Source organism: Anarhichas minor, unplaced genomic scaffold, assembly GCF_050575085.1.
Source record: "Anarhichas minor isolate MPS153535 unplaced genomic scaffold, ASM5057508v1 ptg000026l, whole genome shotgun sequence".
Classification (NCBI taxonomy): domain Eukaryota; kingdom Metazoa; phylum Chordata; class Actinopteri; order Perciformes; family Anarhichadidae; genus Anarhichas; species Anarhichas minor.
Window position 1 is genome coordinate 15,948,523 of NW_027466472.1, and position 17,368 is coordinate 15,965,890.

Below are 17,368 nucleotides of genomic sequence, written 5' to 3' on the forward strand. Positions count from 1 at the left end.
TAGCTGATTCCCCGGCCAGCCCTACTCTGCCTCTGATTGGCTAGTTCTGGTTGCAGGGTAAGCCGGGCACACCTTCGCCCCCGGCTGCTAAGGAAGAGAAGAAGAAGAAGAAAACGTCACTTCCGTAAACACAGGCACCTGCTATGTGAAACTCGTGTTTTTTGTTAATGTCGTTATTTCCATCATTTATGCGTCCTGAATATATACAGTGAGTATTGATGAATAGTGACATATACTTTATGTTGAATATTAAGGTGGTAATAATAATATATTACATATAATAATATTATAACGTTGTGTTTTACGCCGTCTTCCGTGTAGCTCGTGCGATGACATTAGCTAACCTAATGTTTTAGTTAGTTTCGGTTTCAGCCTAAGTGCACTGATATACCTACTTATTTAACTGTTAGCTACTCACGTACATTGTAACCATGTTTTCTCAGCACTAAAGACTGAATTTGTGTTGTTGTCCAATGCAGATGTCTCATAGTGGATCCTCCTGTACGACCTCGCGCATAAAAAAACCTTTGGTGGGTGTGGGTGGAAGAACCAATAATGGAAGAGATGGCTCTGCTGACAAAGACGCTAAATTTGCGAGCAATGTCAGTCAAGACAGACGTGTGAGGGAGCGAGCGGTAAAGCAGGTAGGACTCACCAGCACCACCTTCATCGGTCCAGCGTTTCCTCCTCCGAAATCCAAAAAGGTCAAGTCTGACATTGAAGATACACTGAGTGAGTTTTACAAAGAGCTTGAGAAGATTGATGCACCTGATGGTCAACCACCCATACCTCCCAAAACACCTACAAGCAAACACACTCGGGACGTAAGCGAGGAAAAAAATGTTTACACAAGCAGTCGTGCGGGAACAGAGGGCTTCCAGAAAAACAGTGGGCAGAATCAGCCGTCCTGGTCCCACTGGTATCAGAACGAGCCGTACCACCCTAGAAGACTGAGGCCAGCTGCTCCTGCTCAAAACCAATGGCATAACCCTCAAACGTTGAACAGACCACCAAACCCAAGATTTCACAGACCCCCATTCCATCGCCCACCACACCCAACTGCATTCCCAAATCCACAAAACCCACCATCCACCGCAAGTCCAAACTGGAGCGGTTCAGGCCCAACAAACCAGCACCAAGAGGAGTCGCATTTTCCAACATTTTCTGGCTTTCCACCTCCAAATGTATGCAGTCACCCCTCTCAGGGCTTTTATGGAGATTCTCCACACCGGTTTGACAGGGACGAACGGCGTAGCTATGACCGGCACTCGGATGATGTAAATGTTGGTAGAGAAGAAGAATCATGTCACTTTGTTGAAGATTATGACAGATCCCAGAGATACGACTCAGAAAATGAACCGTGGGAGCATCCTTGCCGACCTCCTGCCAACACTAATGCATTCCATTCTTCCTTGGTGCTGATCTTGATGAGGGGATTACCCGGATCTGGGAAATCAACACTGGCCAGGTACGTCTTTGTGTAATCTCGAGTCTCATAAATACGTGCATTGTCAGTTTAAAGGAATCTAAAACTCCAACTCTATACTTCCAAGCCTTGACGTTTTATTTTCATTGCACACTTGCGTCCCATCTGTCTCACAGGGAGCGGCTCTTCGCTGGTCCCAACGGGCTGATACTGAGCACAGATGACTACTTTGCTTACAGAGACGGGTACCGCTATGACCCAGGCCTTCTCGGTGCAGCGCATGAATGGAACCAGAACAGAGGTATTGTCTCCTTAAATGCTCAGACAGCTTAGATGTTATAAAAGTTATTTATTTTATGTTTTCATCACGAAGGCATTTCTGTCAAACCTCAATCAGGAGAGTCTTTACTGTGTTCTCTTCACCGTGAGAGTATTTCCAGACATGCATGGAGAGTAGTTAAGCCAGACAGAAATGCTAGTTCAGTGTCTCTGCCTGTTAAATGTCTTCTCCACCTAGACCCACACAAACTAACATCAGGCACTCTTTTAGCTCATGAAGTGGATGCATTATGAAAGCAACACATTATCTTTGGAGAATACTTCACGTCCCAAATGATCACAAATATCTCAGAACGCCTGGAGGTAATTTCTTCAAATTTGGCCCAAACATCCACTTGTGGTGAAGTGATTAGATTTTGGTGGTTAAAGGTCACGGTCGCTGTGACCTCACAAAGCATGTTTTGTGCCTTAACTCGATAATTCATACTCCAGTTATGACAATTCCACACAAATGTCTAAAAGGATAAAATGATGAAGTGATGACATTTTGGACACTATATGTAAACTGCAACTTGTCGGAGGCATACAACCACAAGGTGTAATTCAAGTTTTGTGCTTCGCTCTATGATCGTAATAATAATATCTTGTAGTGTGTGCATGATTGAGATTAGAGAGAAGAACATCTGTGAAGTTTCTCCTGATGTGTGTAGTCTGAGCTCGCCTTTAGGTGGATGACAGATTAGAAAATGGGATTTGATGGGATTTTTATTTTCCTGCCAGAAATCAATCTGTTTTTTTTTGTGTTTAATTCTCTTTCAGCTAAAGATGCTATGCATGATGGCCGATCTCCCATTATTGTTGATAATACAAATGTGCAAGCCTGGGAAATGAAGCCATACGTCCAAATGGTGGGTATGGGCTTTCAAATATATTTGTGTGTTTGATTATGGAGTACTACACCACCTTCATAGATTTCCTACAATTTGAACAGGCCCTGGAGAGAGGATACAAAGTGGACTTTTGTGAACCTGACACCAGCTGGAAGTTTGATCTTTATGAGCTGGAGAAGTACGATTCCTTAATTATCATATTAAAATGTACATGCCAGACGTTTAATACGTATAGATGCTAACATCACCACACTGCACTCTCTTCCTCCAGGAGGAACAAGCACGGTGTCCCACAGGAGAAGATCGCACGGATGAGGGATCGTTTTTCATTTCCAATATCTGTGGACATTGTCATGAGTTCACAAGAGCCCGCTCACGTGAACCAGAGGCAGCGACCAGAGCAGCCACAGGCGATGACGAAGGACCGAGACTTCCGTTAGTTTTTCACAGGAACTTAACCAGCGAAATAATTTGCCTCGAAGAACAAAACCTTTGTAATGGAGTAAATATTGTTAGCTACTCTTTCTACGGGATTTTTTTTAATCATTTTTTAAAATATTGTAAATTAATGTAAAGGCAGAAGAAATCTATTTTTTCTGGAGGGATTTTCATAATTAAATTTTTACAAGTCTGCTTTATTTTTGTATTTGATAATTGGTATTTCAGACGTGTCCCTTTTGCAGATTGTGTGTTATGTACAAAAAGCAACAATATGGAAAACCAGCTGCCTCGAAATCAGCAGAGGAACTGCTACAAAGTTGTTTTCTGGTAAACCACAAGTTTCATAGTTAATTTACCTCTTTGGTTGTGCCAAAATGTTTCTTTAAGGCGAGGACTTGTTTTTTGCATAAGGCCTGTAAGGGGCACCGAAAGGCCATTTTCCATTCGTCTCCCAGGAAGTGCCAAATATCCGAACATTAAAAGCATGCAGGAGTGTGTTGTGTATTGTGGTATATATACACTTATAGTACACCGTAGTGCTGCCGCCACGCTTGGAAAAGGGAGGGTTGAAGGGAGGAGAATAACAGTGAGTGTGGAGAGCTCTGTCTGATGGCATTCATTACTGTGTCTTGCCGGAGATCACATTTTGCCTTTGTATTCCCTCTGGTGTTCATAAAAGCAACACACTTCATGTGTTGTTTCACATCAGTGAAGTCCTCCGGAGAGATAGGAATCATTTATCTGTGTTGACTCAAACTCATGTCTCCATCCGGGCATGAAATTATGATCCCGTTGGTTTGGAATTCTACACAATAGATGGTAGTTAAGAGAAGTCTTTATGTTTACGTGTCGTTAACCACGTTGAACACCAGTGTTTCATCGTTCATGTTTTTCATGTGACAGATCTGGGTTTACCTTTCCTGTCCTCCGCTCCACTATTTCATGTCTAAAAATAGAAGGAAGGATAAGAACACTGACAGTGGGGTGCACGTGAGTGGAGGCTTGAAACACTAACAGAATGGGGTGGACAAAATAACAGAAACATCTTAAGTTAGTAGCTGTGAGTCAATTTGATGAAGCTCATTGTTTTTGGTTTTTGTTGATACTGTCCATGGTCATTTTGAGTCTGTAGATCGTATTGTTGTCAAGCAGATATGCTTGTTAAAGTCTCATTTAGTCTGTGATGGTGAGGGTCTGCTGTTTCATTGTTTTGTCTCATGTCGTGATGTCCAACTGCCACGTTATTTAATTTGGCAGCAGTTTTCCAGTCAATGTGATATTCGCTGCCCTTACATTGTTCTGTATCGTATGCTATTTATATTAATTCACCCCTCTCCTGTTGAACAGACACAGATTTCAGCAGCTCTTTCATCTTGCCAGCTGTGCATTTTTCCGTTGGACTTTGTGCTGTTTGGTTTTGAAGGTTTTTCACATCCCAGAAGCTGTGATTGTCTGAGGATCTTGAAGTGGCTTTTCCTTCATAATAACAATGGAAGTTAAGTTTGGTAACCCTTCAGGAATCGTAAATATGCCTCTTGACACATAGATGACTCAGATTGCAGTATGCAATGTACTGTTGTCCACAGCTTCCTGTCTCTTCTCCGGAGGTTTATTTACACAGCGCTGACCTTCATCGACAGAATCCAGAGCTAATGTGCAAGACACCTGTTAGTGGTTAAGGAAATAATGTGAATCACAGCTTTTACTGCAGTTTATGTGTATCAATGTTTGGGATAAATGACTTGGGAACAGGAACAGGTAAACAAAGTACAAAACTACTGAATTGATGATATTTGAAACAAAGAAAGGGCCGTTTTATTTTGACTGAGGGTGAAGTCATGAGCATTTTGTTTAACTGATTACAATCAGTAAGGAAAATCCAATTAGTGCATAAAGGGTTGCAATAGAGTATGCATGGTAAAATTATGAAGAGAGAGATGCAAGGAAAGATGAAAGAAAACCGACGCAAGCGTGGTATTTCCACATTTGTACTCAAGTAAATGAAAGCTGATGAGATCTTGGTAAATCGACTTTCAGTAGATATAAAGGCTCAGCTGTTTAGTGAGATCTCCCTGAGATAGTGGTGACCTTGTGTAAGATAATCAATGTGGAGGCAGTTTTAAAGGAGCTTTTAACCGGGTTTATGTCCCTCATGTGGATGGCAGTGCCTCCCTTTCTCCAATTAGCAGTTTGAGTCATTGAGTGGTGCTGATGGATCTCTTTTCCAGTCTGGAGCAATAAAAGAGATCCGTCAGTAAGCGAGAAGGACCGAGGGACGTTGACTACAATTAGGCCCAACTTGTTTTGCAGTGACAGACTTTAAAGACGATGTGGTTTATATGTGTTGGTGTATATAACCGTGCCCCTCATAGACATTTCCGAGGCTTTGATGGTTCCATCTCTCTGGTTAGAATATATAATGGAGAATGAAACAATGTATTTGTGATCTAAACCTGAGCCAACACAGAGAATACTGTTTGACCGAAGACGGAGAAGCTTAACACAGAGCTCCTAAAACAGGTGGTCAGTTTGTGACTTCACATAGGAAACACCGTGCTTTATTTGTCGGTATTGAGATTTCTACTTCAACTTGGATAACAATGAAATAAAAGAGAGGTTATGCAGACCGTGAACTGTAATTTGTGCAACAATGACATAATATCCTGCTGTGTTTTAACAACAGGATGTCAGACGCAGGAAAAGTCATGCATCTGAATCTGTGGAGGAGCTTTCTGCTCTCCCTGTTCTCTGAGCACTTAGATCACTACGCAACAATTACATCTATAAGGAAACGCTGGTCAAAGTGCAGAAGAGGATCTTTTGTACCTATATTTTGATGTGTTTTTGCTTTGGAGGTTTTGTTCCTAATGTATATACAGACATAAACAATACAGAAATATAAATGGACATCAATGGCTTAAATCAACAAAATGACAATATGGCTCCTCTTTTTGGCTATTCCTCCTCTCTGTTGTCTTGCATTATCACTGTGCTTTAGTTTCCTCAGCCAGAGAGACTCTTGGTTTCCCCTCAACCTGTGAGATTATGTATGCCTCTGACTAGCATTTGCAGCTGTATAAAAACACCAATATTCATGCTGGGGGGGGGGGGGGGGATGGTAGAGTCCTTGAAACATAAACAATGTGAAGGATGGTGCCATGCCTACTATGTGAATCCCTCATTGAATAGATTAAACAGAGCGTCGGTAAAGAGGCTGACAGTAAATGCAGCACTGCGGAGGTGAAGTCACTGTTGTTTATGAGCCTCTAAACCTCACTTGCGGGGACACGTGTGTTTTCAACAGCTCTCCCTGTTCATTGGCCCACCGTGTGGGAGTGTGCTTTCAGCTCATACTTCTGCCAATGCCTGTAGTTGTAATGTGAGGCAGTGCAGCAGCCGTAAAAGAGCATGTGTGCTCTGAATGGTGATGACGTGAGGGAGATGGGATGAGGGCTTTGTGCTCTCTGAATGGCAGTGATGAGCCACAACTAAGTCACTGCCATTAACCATCTTAGGGACAGAAAAAGCACAGATGAAATCAGAGCTGATGCACCTATGGGAGGCAGAGGACAACAAAAACTGGATACGACATGATAATGTGTGCTAATTACTACTCCACCAATGCAAAATGGTTAACTCACTGCTCACTATATTTTTTATTATTACGGCAGTTTTTGCATTATTATGACCTCCATTTCATTTATGTCTTTGCAAAATCCAGTACACTGATGCACACTGTAGCTCACTGTGTTGTCTATGCTTGGTGCCAAAGAGAGGAAGTGGTCACTGCATGGCTTTTAACAATATATTATTTTGTTTTTCAAAACACGCAGGTCATAGCCCTCATGTGTGTCGTAGGTCTGTTTGCCACCATGTCAGCTATACTGTCAAACTAAATACTGTAGATTGCAAACTAAACTGAGTTGCAAACAGGGATTTAACAGAGATTATAAGACATTGAGTCTGAGAGGGAATGAAGCATAACATTTAGTTTATCACGAGAACCAAACAAATGTAATGATAATGTTTTTTGTTTTTGTTTTACAACTAAATGCATAAACATTAGCCTTTCCTGGATACTCAGACTACAGAGCACGTTATTTAGTTTGGTTGTCACGTGACCTTGACAGCCAATGACAACCGTGTTGTGCAACCGCACAGCGTGTCATCTTTTTTACACACCGCCAACCAATCATCTGGCTCAAGTCCACCACAATAAGACAGGACACTAAGCCTTATATTCTTCAAAATAAAAGCGTAAACTTGTGTCATTTTGACTAGAACAATGACAAGTAGTGAAAATGTACGGTATACAAATCCGTACAGTTTAGTAAATACTGGACAGGACTGAAGTTAAATACAATAATGAAAGTGTGCTTGGCTGAAATAATCACACTTTTTTGTTCACTTTTGATTTTAGTTTTATATTAAACAGAGAAACCATCTCTTCTAGGAGTCCGCATAGCTTTGCTTTTGGTTTATATTGGTAGTTACTGTGGTCTCCATGTACTAAAAAACGATTGGACACTGCAGTCAATCATTGCATTTAGTGGCATTCTTCAAGCATGCACATTGTCTTTATTGTATTCTCTATTATCTAGAAGGGTGACAGGCCTATGTTCTTCAATCTACTCAATCAATATACTGAATAAACTTAATCATCTTACATTTGCTTTGCCTTTATCTCATAATATACAAATGTAGGCTATTGCCATGATTCCATGATTTGGTGCTTTGAGTGAAAATCACAAATTTTAAAAGGTATATAATTTTTTTTTTACCTGCACACAGAAATATACATTTGTTATGTCCAAAATGTTGGGTCAGCACTCAATATTTAGGCTACTTGGTCATCAACTGTTTCAGGCGACTCTCTCGCCAATGAGGCTTTAATTTTGAAATATCATCATCGGAAGTTTTCCTTTAATAGCTTTCTACCTTGACAGGTGTGGGGCTCAACATGTTATGGATATGATAGCGTCCAGAGGGGGGGGGGGGGGGGGCGGTGCGCTGCTGGCGGCTCCACACACGGCAGGGACCTCACTCCGCTCACGTTATCCGTCCGCACGATGTCGTTGATAATGTGCTCGGTGCCGCCGCGTCGAGCGCGTGCCTCTGATCCTCATGGCAGATCGATCATTTAGATCAGAGAGGGGCATTTACCTCCAGCGACCCGAGCATAGAGGCGGATACTTGCGCGGCGGTTCAGGCTACACGTTGTACGGTAAGAGGCTTTGCATCCTTGGTGGATCAGAAGGCTGCAGCAGAGGATGTGCAAATATATACACCATTGTTGCATTTTGGTTGTTTAAAATCTGACCTTGGTTATATGTATATATTTTTTAATCTAGATTTGAATCAAGTCATTTAAACAACTTTGATGGGACATAAAGTAGTACGCTAGTCTGATTCTTAAATTGCAATACATTTGGCTATAATTTGGAATACCTGATACAATTGACATAAAAAAAAAAAATGATTTAGATTTAATTAAGTTGCACTTTATCTGTCCAATGACTGTGCTTTCTATAGCCTATGAATACCTCAACTCAATATTTTCTGCATGTTATACTTTGCAGTGTGAGAACAATATGTGCTTCCAGCAGTGAAGGGAGTCTAAGTTTAGCAGACTACCTCTCCCCACATGTTGAGTCATTAACTGCTGGCACACTTGATGGGTAAACCTGTTCTCTGTGGTTCCTCTTCGTGCAGCGGTTAGTGTGAGCTGGCAGCATGACTGTGCAGCCCTGTCTGCTCGTAATAACACCACTAATCTCATCAAAGTACTGCTGAGGTCTGACCTGAGGGCTCAGTTCTCCAGAAACATTTTGTCTATAAAGTTAGATGTGTGCAGAACTGTGCAACTTTAAAGGCTATAGCCCGCTGCTCATATTGTGAGCTGTATGTGTTGTGACAAAAATATATTTATATGTATTTTCTTATTTGTGGAGATTCATCAGGGATGCTAAATTCAAAAAAAGCAAAGGCTAAATGTATTGGCTGATTTGATCTCCATCCAGTGAATGTCCTCTACCTCGGACAAATCTGTGTGCCAGACGTTACCTCTGTCCCCTTGATTTAATTTGAGTTCCCATTGTCAGTCAGAGGAAGTGCTCTGAGCCTCCCCAGCTGCCACTTACATAATGTCAGCCGAGGACTGTCACATTTCACTGAGCAGACGGGGGGGGGGGGGGGGGGGGGCACTGAAGGAGGCCAGGTTTACAACATTACATAAGAAATGTTTTCCTTCCACTTGGCTGGGAGGATGCAGATGATGGTGGTCCAGAAATAGGTCTGAGTGGAGGAAAGGGGGATGCTGCACACACTGTATTTACCAACGGAGGCGTACGCAATCAAGCCTGGTAATGCACTGTCAGGGTACGGGTCTGGCTGTTTATAGAGAGAAATATTATTTTCATCTAGCACAGGCTGGCCTGTGTTACTTATATCCGTTATATCATTACTTATAGCCGTTAATGTTGCCATTTATATATAGTTTTCATTGTGTACAACGGTGCACACAAGGGGTATTACATTCAAGGATGTATATCAGTCTAATATCTTTTAAGAGAGGTGTGTGTGTGTCTGGATAACCTCATCAGCAAAGTGCACTGTGGCAGTACATGGTTCACTAGGTTGCATCTGTTTTAGATTTGATGTTGTGAATTTCTTAACAGGCAGACATGCTTAAAACAGAGGTAGATGTCGACTGGAAGGACATTCTACATTTCTAAATGTGCTGCTATCTAATAGAACGCTAAAAGCAGACTTTCACACTGTGGAGGAAGCTGGATGTGGATGGTAGATGAAGTGGATCGCAATTAAATATTTCATTATTTTCAGCGCTTATTGATTTTGCAACATACGGCGGCTGTATGATGGCAGTGATATACGACGCACACTGGTGTGGGTCGGCATCGACAACTTCCATCCATCACATGTGATTCAAAATGACAAATGATCTGTATATCACACAGAGCAGAACATCTCCAGCCTCAGAAAGCAGCAAATGCACCCGTGTTGTTTGTGCATTGATTTTGCACTGTGATTTAGTGATGATGTGTTGCTGAATAACAGTGTTTGTACCAATCAGATGTAGACGAAGACAAGAGGGCTTACTTCTCCTCTGGTCTTATTCAATTGTTAGAAAGACAAGTTTTTTAGCTACTACCACATATAAAATGCTATTGTCCTCATCAATTGCAGACTTAATGAACTTCTTCAGGAGCTAAGTTGTGGATATGCAGTCTACAAAAGATAAAGAAAGCAAGATATTTCTAGCAGCCCACATTTTGAAATGGTCAAATCACTGTGAGGTTTGACGAGTCACATGTCAAAATGACCTATCTGAACCGACTAATGCCATGCTGCAAAGCATGTGATGAAGTTTTCGGCAAAAAGCTCTGAAAATTGTTTGTGTAAATGAGAAGCCTGCATGTTGAGATCTCTTTTTTCCTAAAACAACAATGTTATTCTTTCGATAATAACATCGGAAAAACTCTTTGTGCAATATTGCGCTCGAGGGAGCCGCAGCAGCACTGCAGGAGCTGTGGGCTAATAAACTGAGAAGCCTGCAGTGGGAAATGTAAAAAACAGACATAATACAAACATCACAATTCCATGATCCCCCAAATCACTTCTGAAATTCTGTGATGCATCTCTGAACGTTTAACAGTAAAATCCTCATTAACATGATTTTACAGTTTTTCAAACCATATTAAACTCGCTTCTCTGCTTTTGGCTCGACTACATAATCTTTTCTCACAAATTATGAGAATTTTTTTAAGAAACTGTGAAATGACACACACGAAGGAAGAATTTTGTATGAAATGAAAAAAAATATATTTTTTATTTGACCAACAGTAATAACCTCAACAAAAGCTGTAACACAGTTTAGTTGTATTCAGTTATGCAATGCTGTCAGATGATGGAAAATAATTTATGATTTATGAGTTGACCTTTTGTTTCTGCATTACGGCAATTTGACACGGCTGCTGTGGACATGGACCTGCTGATTGCTCTGTGAGACGGGGACTGCCGCCTTGCTGTTACCTTGTTAGTTAATTTATGATGCCCCCGCTCTGTTTCTTTCACAGTTGCAGACGATTGACGACAGATTAAACACAACTTTGTACTGATAGTGCTAAAGATCAGTCTGTCCTTCAGGAGGACTGTGGGCTGGATGTGCGAAGAGTGACCGATGATGACCGCAGCGCGTACTTGAAGTACAAAGCGGAGGGTTTAGTGTTGAATTACCGCCACTGCTCGTTTGAGTGTGTCTCTCCTGATTAAGGTTTCCTCTGTGCTGTTCTCTCCAGGGGGTCCACGTTGCTATATTTTACTCTCCTATAGGAATAGAGTGAACGTTTGATGGATGATTGGTTTGGGGACGAGCAGTTAGATGTGTTTTGTCCCTGCAGGCATGATACTGTGAGGCCGCTGCATGAGGCAGCCTGGACGGGCATGATGGAGGAGGCTGCCAGTCAGCTCGAGAGGGACCATGTGCACAGTGTCTACGACAAGATTGCTCCATATTTCAACGACAGCCGCTATAAAGCCTGGCCGAAAGTCCGACAGTTCCTGCTGGACCTGCAGCCGGGGAGCATCGTGGCTGACATTGGTGGGTGTCCCCTCCAGCAGTGATGTAATCTTGGCCATCCCGCGAGACTTGATCGTTAAAACATTGTTTGTGCTTTATTTTTATGGAAACACAAAGTCATTTGTCGTGTCATTGGCAGGTTGTGGCAATGGCAAGTATCTCCACATCAACAAGGAGGTGTTCAAGCTGGGGTGTGATGTTTGTCACCCCTTGGTGGACTTTGCCTGGAGCCAAGGACACGAGGTCCAGATGTGCGACGGGCTGCATTTGCCTTACAGAGACGGCTGCTTCGACGCTGTGCTCTCCATTGCAGGTAATGGACAAACACACACACACACACACACACACACACACACACACACACACACACACAGTTGAAAGGAGGTTTTGATGTTGTTGATTCCTTCCATTCGGTAACGAATCGCTCCCTTCATATGCATGAGGTGACACTGCTGTAGCTGCCATTTGCCTCAAATTCAATGAACTCATAACAATGATAAACATCAGCTTACCACAGGCTTCTGTTGCCTAGCCAACGGTGTGAGATAATTATTGTGTCGTCCAACAAAAGAGTGCAATTAGGAGCAAAGACGTCAGCAGACGCCCACATTATTAATTTGTGTTGTGCACAGTGTGCATAATGTGTTTTGTTGACTGCAATGTGCTGAATGTGACTTCATAATGAATTAAATGCCGACTCATCATCCTACTTAATTCTGACAAATTAGTGCTTTTCCCATTTTTCACAGTCATCCATCATTTGTCCACCAAAGAACGTCGTATTCGAGCAATAAAGGAGATGGCTCGCACCCTGCGAGTGGGTGGACGCATCATGATCTACGTGTGGGCCATGGAGCAGAAACGTCGGAAGTTTGAGAAACAGGACATCTTCGTTCCCTGGAACCCCAACCCTCACTCGCCCTCCGATTTCACCAGGGAGCACGCCAACCCCAGAAGGAGGGCCACAGCTCAGAGTGTGAGTGAAGCCATAGACAACACTGACAAGCACAGGAAGGTTAGAAGCACATCCTCCGTGGCGGACGAGGAAGATCTGGCCAGTGCCACGCCCCAGCAGAGCACACAGAGACTGTGGTTCTTCTCCAGGTCCCTGGATTCTGTGTTTGACTTTGGAAGCCTAGCCATCTCCCGGTCGTCCTCCAGAGACCTGAGCGCTTTATCTTCACCCGCGGGAGAAAACGAGGGGAACAAGGCCAGCCGGCGCGGGAGAGGGCGAGGCCTCATCAAACAGGTCTCCAGCTTCTTTTACCCGTCGCCTGTGATCGGATCAGAGGAGGACGTCTTTGACTCCGTCACAGAACTGCACAAGGGACAAAATGATCCCGGAGGCGACAACAACAACGACGGCAAACAGAACCAGAGTGTCTCAGTATCTTTAGCCCGGGAGTGTGGCTCTCTGGCCCTGCCGGATCTGGTCCCTTTCCTGAAGGAGCACCTGAAGCAGTCTGGAGATGAAAGAGGAGGAGGGCTGCAGGGAAAAGAGCAGCAGGAAAGCACAAGGAGTCCTCAGGGGAGCGAGGGGCAGGTGGAGGGCTCCTGCCTGAGGTACTATCACGTCTTTAGGGAGGGAGAACTAGCAGAGCTGATAGAGAACCACGTCGAAGAGCTTCATGTCAAACACGCCTACTTTGATCACGCCAACTGGTGTGTGGTGGCAGAGAAGGTTCGGTTATGGAAAATATGATTTTAACTTGTTTGATTTTATTTTCTCGCGTCAACTCTGCCTCAAGTTTTAGCACTGAATCACACGTTTGATGATTACGCCATTCTTGTGACTGAAAGGTGAATATACAGATGTAGCCGTTGTTGAAAGTACACTAAACTACTCCTTTGCTGCAATTCTCTACTTAACTTTAGTGTAACTTAATAGTTTCTGGTAGTACTAGAGCCAGCTGTGTGACAGACCTTTTCATATCTAGCATTAAATATCATTTTAGATGGTATCGTGGTAATGGTTTTGCAGCGGCAGTAGAGGTAGGTGTTCAACAATGGCCATCACTGTACACTATACCACATTTTTTAAGTATTTATTCTATGTCGATACATGAAACCACATGTCCAGTGTGTGTTCCCTTTTAGTTTTAGGAATTAGTTTTAATTACCACAGCGAGCTCCAGCGCCGCTCATGATTTGAACGCTTTTAAAAGAGCATTTCTGCACGAGAGATTTTAACAAAAGCACTGTTTCTCTCTTTGGACTTTTAATATTAGCCAAAGAGGGAATTTGTGGGAACACAGTTCACTCTTCCACCTGCTCTTAAATGTTTTAATGCATTTATTAGTGTAAAATTCGTACTTAATTCATTGTTTTACATGTTCCTTGACTCTTGAATATGAGCTAAAGTGTCTGTTATGGACTGCTTGGTGGGACTCCTTAAGCTGCTCTTGTGTAATATCTCATAACACTATCTATAAGAAGAGCTGCAGATTATCTTCCAAAGCATTTGTGCGTCTGCATTTTATTCTCCAAGCGTTTCTAAGAGCGTGCTGCCAGTGTGTGTGTGTGTGTGTGTGTGTGTGCGCTTGATGTTTGTAATAGTTGTATACAGTCTTGTGTTGAAGTAACAAATACACTGCCTCATATACTGTGAATAAACATTGCACTGTACCACAAATACGTCGCTGCTTGATGTCGGTGAATGACATAAAAACACGGTCAGATCTGAAACCTATGTGCCGAGGACGGTGCATATCCTGATCAGTACAGCGTGCGTCGACCAGCTGTGTTTGTTCTGAAGTGACACTGGTACATTCATGTCTCATGTGACCTGATGTAAATACTTTTGAGTTTTTTTTGGTTTTCCTTAATAAATATTTTTGTTCATGAGTGGTGTTGTGCTGCATTTACTGTCATGAATGATACCTGTAATAACTTGGAGGATTCTCAATTTGTGTTTATTAGTTCAATAGTTACACAGACAGTTGCTACTATAGAAGTACTGATGCAGTATCTTGATGAGGTAAACGGCATGTTAAATCACTCTTCAGACAAAACATAGCACACACTGTGATAGTCACTTGCGTGACCATTCCCAAATTAAAATATCCTGAGTAGAGCTCAGATACTCTGAGCAGACGGTAGAATCAGTTAGGAATGAATCGTGCTGCATGTACAGAATAGATATACAGTATATAAAACAAGTATTGATTCATATAATGTAGAATTACCAGGTCTTTTACTTCCGAAATATAAATATTGGCTCCTGAAGATCAAGTACGGGTTTGGCTCTGAGGCTCCTCTTGATTTAGGGCATAAAGGTTTCACATTCCACACTCCCTCCACACCTGAAATATGAAGAGCATTAATGCAAAATCCACTCTTGTTCACTGAAACAGTTGACATGTTGCAGACTGTTAAAGTAAACACTTTTGTATGAAAAAGCCTCATCCAACATCTGGTTTTTCCCCCGTGTACCGTACCCGAGTTGCTGCTCTGTGAACGATGGAGTGTCTGACGGCCAGTTCGTCGATGTCTCTCGAGTATCCTCCTCCGATAACGGCAGCGAGAGGAACGCCTCTGCTCACCACGGTCTTCATCACGTACAGATCTCTCTGATACAGCCCTAGGAGATACGCACAGTCATCCAAAAATAGTCTAGAAATGACTTGTAGGTGGAGACACTCGGGTGTCAAAGCTTATCGGTCACCTTGGTCGGTCAGACGGAGCCGCCCGAGTTCATCCTCCCCATGAGGGTCGACGCCTGCGTCGTACAGGACCAGGTCTGGACGGAAGGTCTCCAGCAGCCGGGGGAGGTGGGCCTCCACTGGAGGGAACATCAGACATGCAAGTAAGTTCATGGAAACACACTCTTCATTCAGCATTTCATTTAGCTTGTTCATTTTAAGCCTCTTTTTACAGCAGCCAAGAGAAAAAAGAAACACATGTCAACTTAGAACACAGCAACACTATCTGGATCTGAACTTTCAACACATGTTATAATGAGGATTATTATTATTATTATGGCCTGTGTGAACTTGCCTGTGGAGAGGTACTCCTCATCTCCCAGCCCATCCTCCACGCTGACATCTAGGTCACTCTGTTGTTTACGGAGGGGGAAGTTTTTCCCACAATGCACAGAAAATGTAAACACACACGGCTCCTCTTTAAAAATGAAAGCAGTGCCGTCGCCCTGTTGGATGCAAGAGATGAAAGGTTTACCGCTGGCGTAAAGCTGAGCTGCTCGTCGGAGCGAAGAATGACATATTGGCAGGACATTGAAAGCAGCAGAGACACGTTAACGCTACCTGATGCACATCTAGATCCACAATCAGAACCTTCCTTTTGGGCGAGGAGCTGCCCATCAGGTGTTTGGCTGCAACTGCCAAGTCATTGAGGAGACAAAACCCTGAACCGTAGCTTGGAAACGCATGATGGGTTCCTCCTGCTGTGCTGCAGGCCAGACCCCTCTGCAGAGCTACTTCAGCAGCTAGAACAGTCCCACCTGTCAACAGCAGAGAAGGTGACATGTGATGTGTGATCTTTCCGGGGCACATTCAGCTGCTAGACCGCCGAGAGGTGTTCTTCTCACCTGTTTCGTATCGACAGCGTCTCACTATACCTTCACTCCAGGGGAAACCTGTCCTCCTCTGTTCTTGCTCATTTGTTTTCCCACTCATGAAGTTGTTGAGGTAGTCCTCAGTGTGCACACAGCTGAGTAAATCTTTAGAGGCAATTTCGGGGACCCACACCTACTGCGAAGAAGGCAATTGTCATCAGCGGGAAAATGTGAGAAAATAAGTGATGTCAATGGAAACAATGATTTTTACTCATCAATCCATCGGTATATTTTGTATTGCTATTAAAAAAATTGTACAAGCACCCAGGGTAACACCTTTAAATGTGTTAATCGATTGCATTTGGTGACATGTCAGCACTTAAATAATAATATTTAGAATCACGACATGAATGAGTCGCTCACCTGTTTCTCTGTAATGACTTGATCTTTGATTAAATGGTGCAGAACCCGGGGGAACTTGCCCATGGGAAACCTGTGGTTGGGTGGGAGGTCGCACACATACTTGCTGTGATGAACTATCGGAAGTCCGCTGGATTCGTGTCCGACCTGCAAGGTGAGGAGTCCCACTGCAAGGTCAGTGTGAATGCAGGTCACTGCGTTGTTAGTGTACTCAATGAATATGAAGTTCTTACTGGTTCTGTGTGGAAACATCTGCAGGCGGTCAAAGCCGCACCGACTTTTATGCGAGGTCTTCTAGAAAACATGAGTGTAATGCGGGTCATCGCTCCGCTGAAAGACTGACTAGCACTCTGCAGGGAAACGTTGAATGTTCTGCAGTTAGATGTTATGAAACGGGACAGTAACCGTGCAGAAGGCGTCCTGTTTTGTCGGCGGATGTTTCACTGTGTGTGTCCTCTGTCCCGCCATCTGCTGGGGTGGAGTGAAAACAACACGGAGACGTGTGTGTGTGTGTGTGGGGGTTACACGGTGGATCATCACCATCTAACGATGCGGAGTGAATACTGCAGATGTACAACATGATGGTGAGAAGTGAAAGTGAAGAATCAGTCAGACTCAGATATTTCACGCGTTCATCTCTCTAGGAATGCAAGGCAACTTTATTTCATACATCAGGGCAATTTAATGTGGTTTACAGGGTAATAAAATACAACTAAAGTAAGTGTAACAGTACAGGTAAGTGACTCATTAAAGTATAGTAGTATTGTTTGAATCAAGTAAAAATCAAATAGATTTAAAAA

At 43.1% G+C, this 17,368-nt stretch overlaps 3 protein-coding genes across 3 annotated transcripts; 2 read left to right on the forward strand and 1 right to left on the reverse strand.

Moving 5' to 3' along the window:
* The first annotated feature begins 82 nt into the window (after positions 1–82).
* Positions 83–3,531, forward strand: n4bp2l2 (NEDD4 binding protein 2-like 2). The gene is made up of 6 exons (XM_076100062.1): positions 83–208; positions 480–1,468; positions 1,603–1,727; positions 2,525–2,613; positions 2,697–2,773; positions 2,867–3,531. The coding sequence occupies exons 2-6, from the start codon at positions 480–482 to the stop codon at positions 3,033–3,035; spliced, it is 1,449 nt and encodes a 482-aa protein (XP_075956177.1). The 5' UTR covers positions 83–208; the 3' UTR covers positions 3,036–3,531.
* A 7,402-nt stretch (positions 3,532–10,933) lies between these two features.
* Positions 10,934–13,483, forward strand: trmt9b (tRNA methyltransferase 9B). Its single transcript, XM_076100900.1, has 3 exons — positions 10,934–11,656; positions 11,775–11,948; positions 12,385–13,483. The coding sequence occupies exons 1-3, from the start codon at positions 11,407–11,409 to the stop codon at positions 13,335–13,337; spliced, it is 1,377 nt and encodes a 458-aa protein (XP_075957015.1). The 5' UTR covers positions 10,934–11,406; the 3' UTR covers positions 13,338–13,483.
* A 1,048-nt stretch (positions 13,484–14,531) lies between these two features.
* On the reverse strand, positions 14,532–17,017 carry hdac12 (histone deacetylase 12). The gene is made up of 8 exons (XM_076100295.1): positions 16,802–17,017; positions 16,572–16,715; positions 16,182–16,341; positions 15,898–16,094; positions 15,632–15,782; positions 15,300–15,416; positions 15,073–15,215; positions 14,532–14,937 (listed from the first exon to the last, which is right to left on the reverse strand). The coding sequence occupies exons 1-8, from the start codon at positions 16,889–16,891 to the stop codon at positions 14,914–14,916; spliced, it is 1,026 nt and encodes a 341-aa protein (XP_075956410.1). The 5' UTR covers positions 16,892–17,017; the 3' UTR covers positions 14,532–14,913.
* Positions 17,018–17,368: the final 351 nt, after the last annotated feature.

Excerpts from the sequence above, each read along its gene's own strand:
- n4bp2l2 (XM_076100062.1), top strand. The coding sequence starts at position 480 with ATGTCTCATAGTGGATCCTCCTGTACGACCTCGCGCATAAAAAAACCT. Across the intron at positions 1,469-1,602 it reads GGGAAATCAACACTGGCCAG|GGAGCGGCTCTTCGCTGGTC; the intron begins GTACGTCTTTGT and ends TCTGTCTCACAG. Across the intron at positions 2,774-2,866 it reads GATCTTTATGAGCTGGAGAA|GAGGAACAAGCACGGTGTCC; the intron begins GTACGATTCCTT and ends CTCTTCCTCCAG.
- trmt9b (XM_076100900.1), top strand. The coding sequence starts at position 11,407 with ATGGATGATTGGTTTGGGGACGAGCAGTTAGATGTGTTTTGTCCCTGC. Across the intron at positions 11,657-11,774 it reads GAGCATCGTGGCTGACATTG|GTTGTGGCAATGGCAAGTAT; the intron begins GTGGGTGTCCCC and ends TGTCATTGGCAG. Across the intron at positions 11,949-12,384 it reads CGCTGTGCTCTCCATTGCAG|TCATCCATCATTTGTCCACC; the intron begins GTAATGGACAAA and ends CATTTTTCACAG.
- hdac12 (XM_076100295.1), bottom strand. The coding sequence starts at position 16,891 with ATGACCCGCATTACACTCATGTTTTCTAGAAGACCTCGCATAAAAGTC. Across the intron at positions 15,783-15,897 it reads TGGATCTAGATGTGCATCAG|GGCGACGGCACTGCTTTCAT; the intron begins GTAGCGTTAACG and ends TGCATCCAACAG. Across the intron at positions 15,216-15,299 it reads GCTCCGTCTGACCGACCAAG|GGCTGTATCAGAGAGATCTG; the intron begins GTGACCGATAAG and ends CGTATCTCCTAG.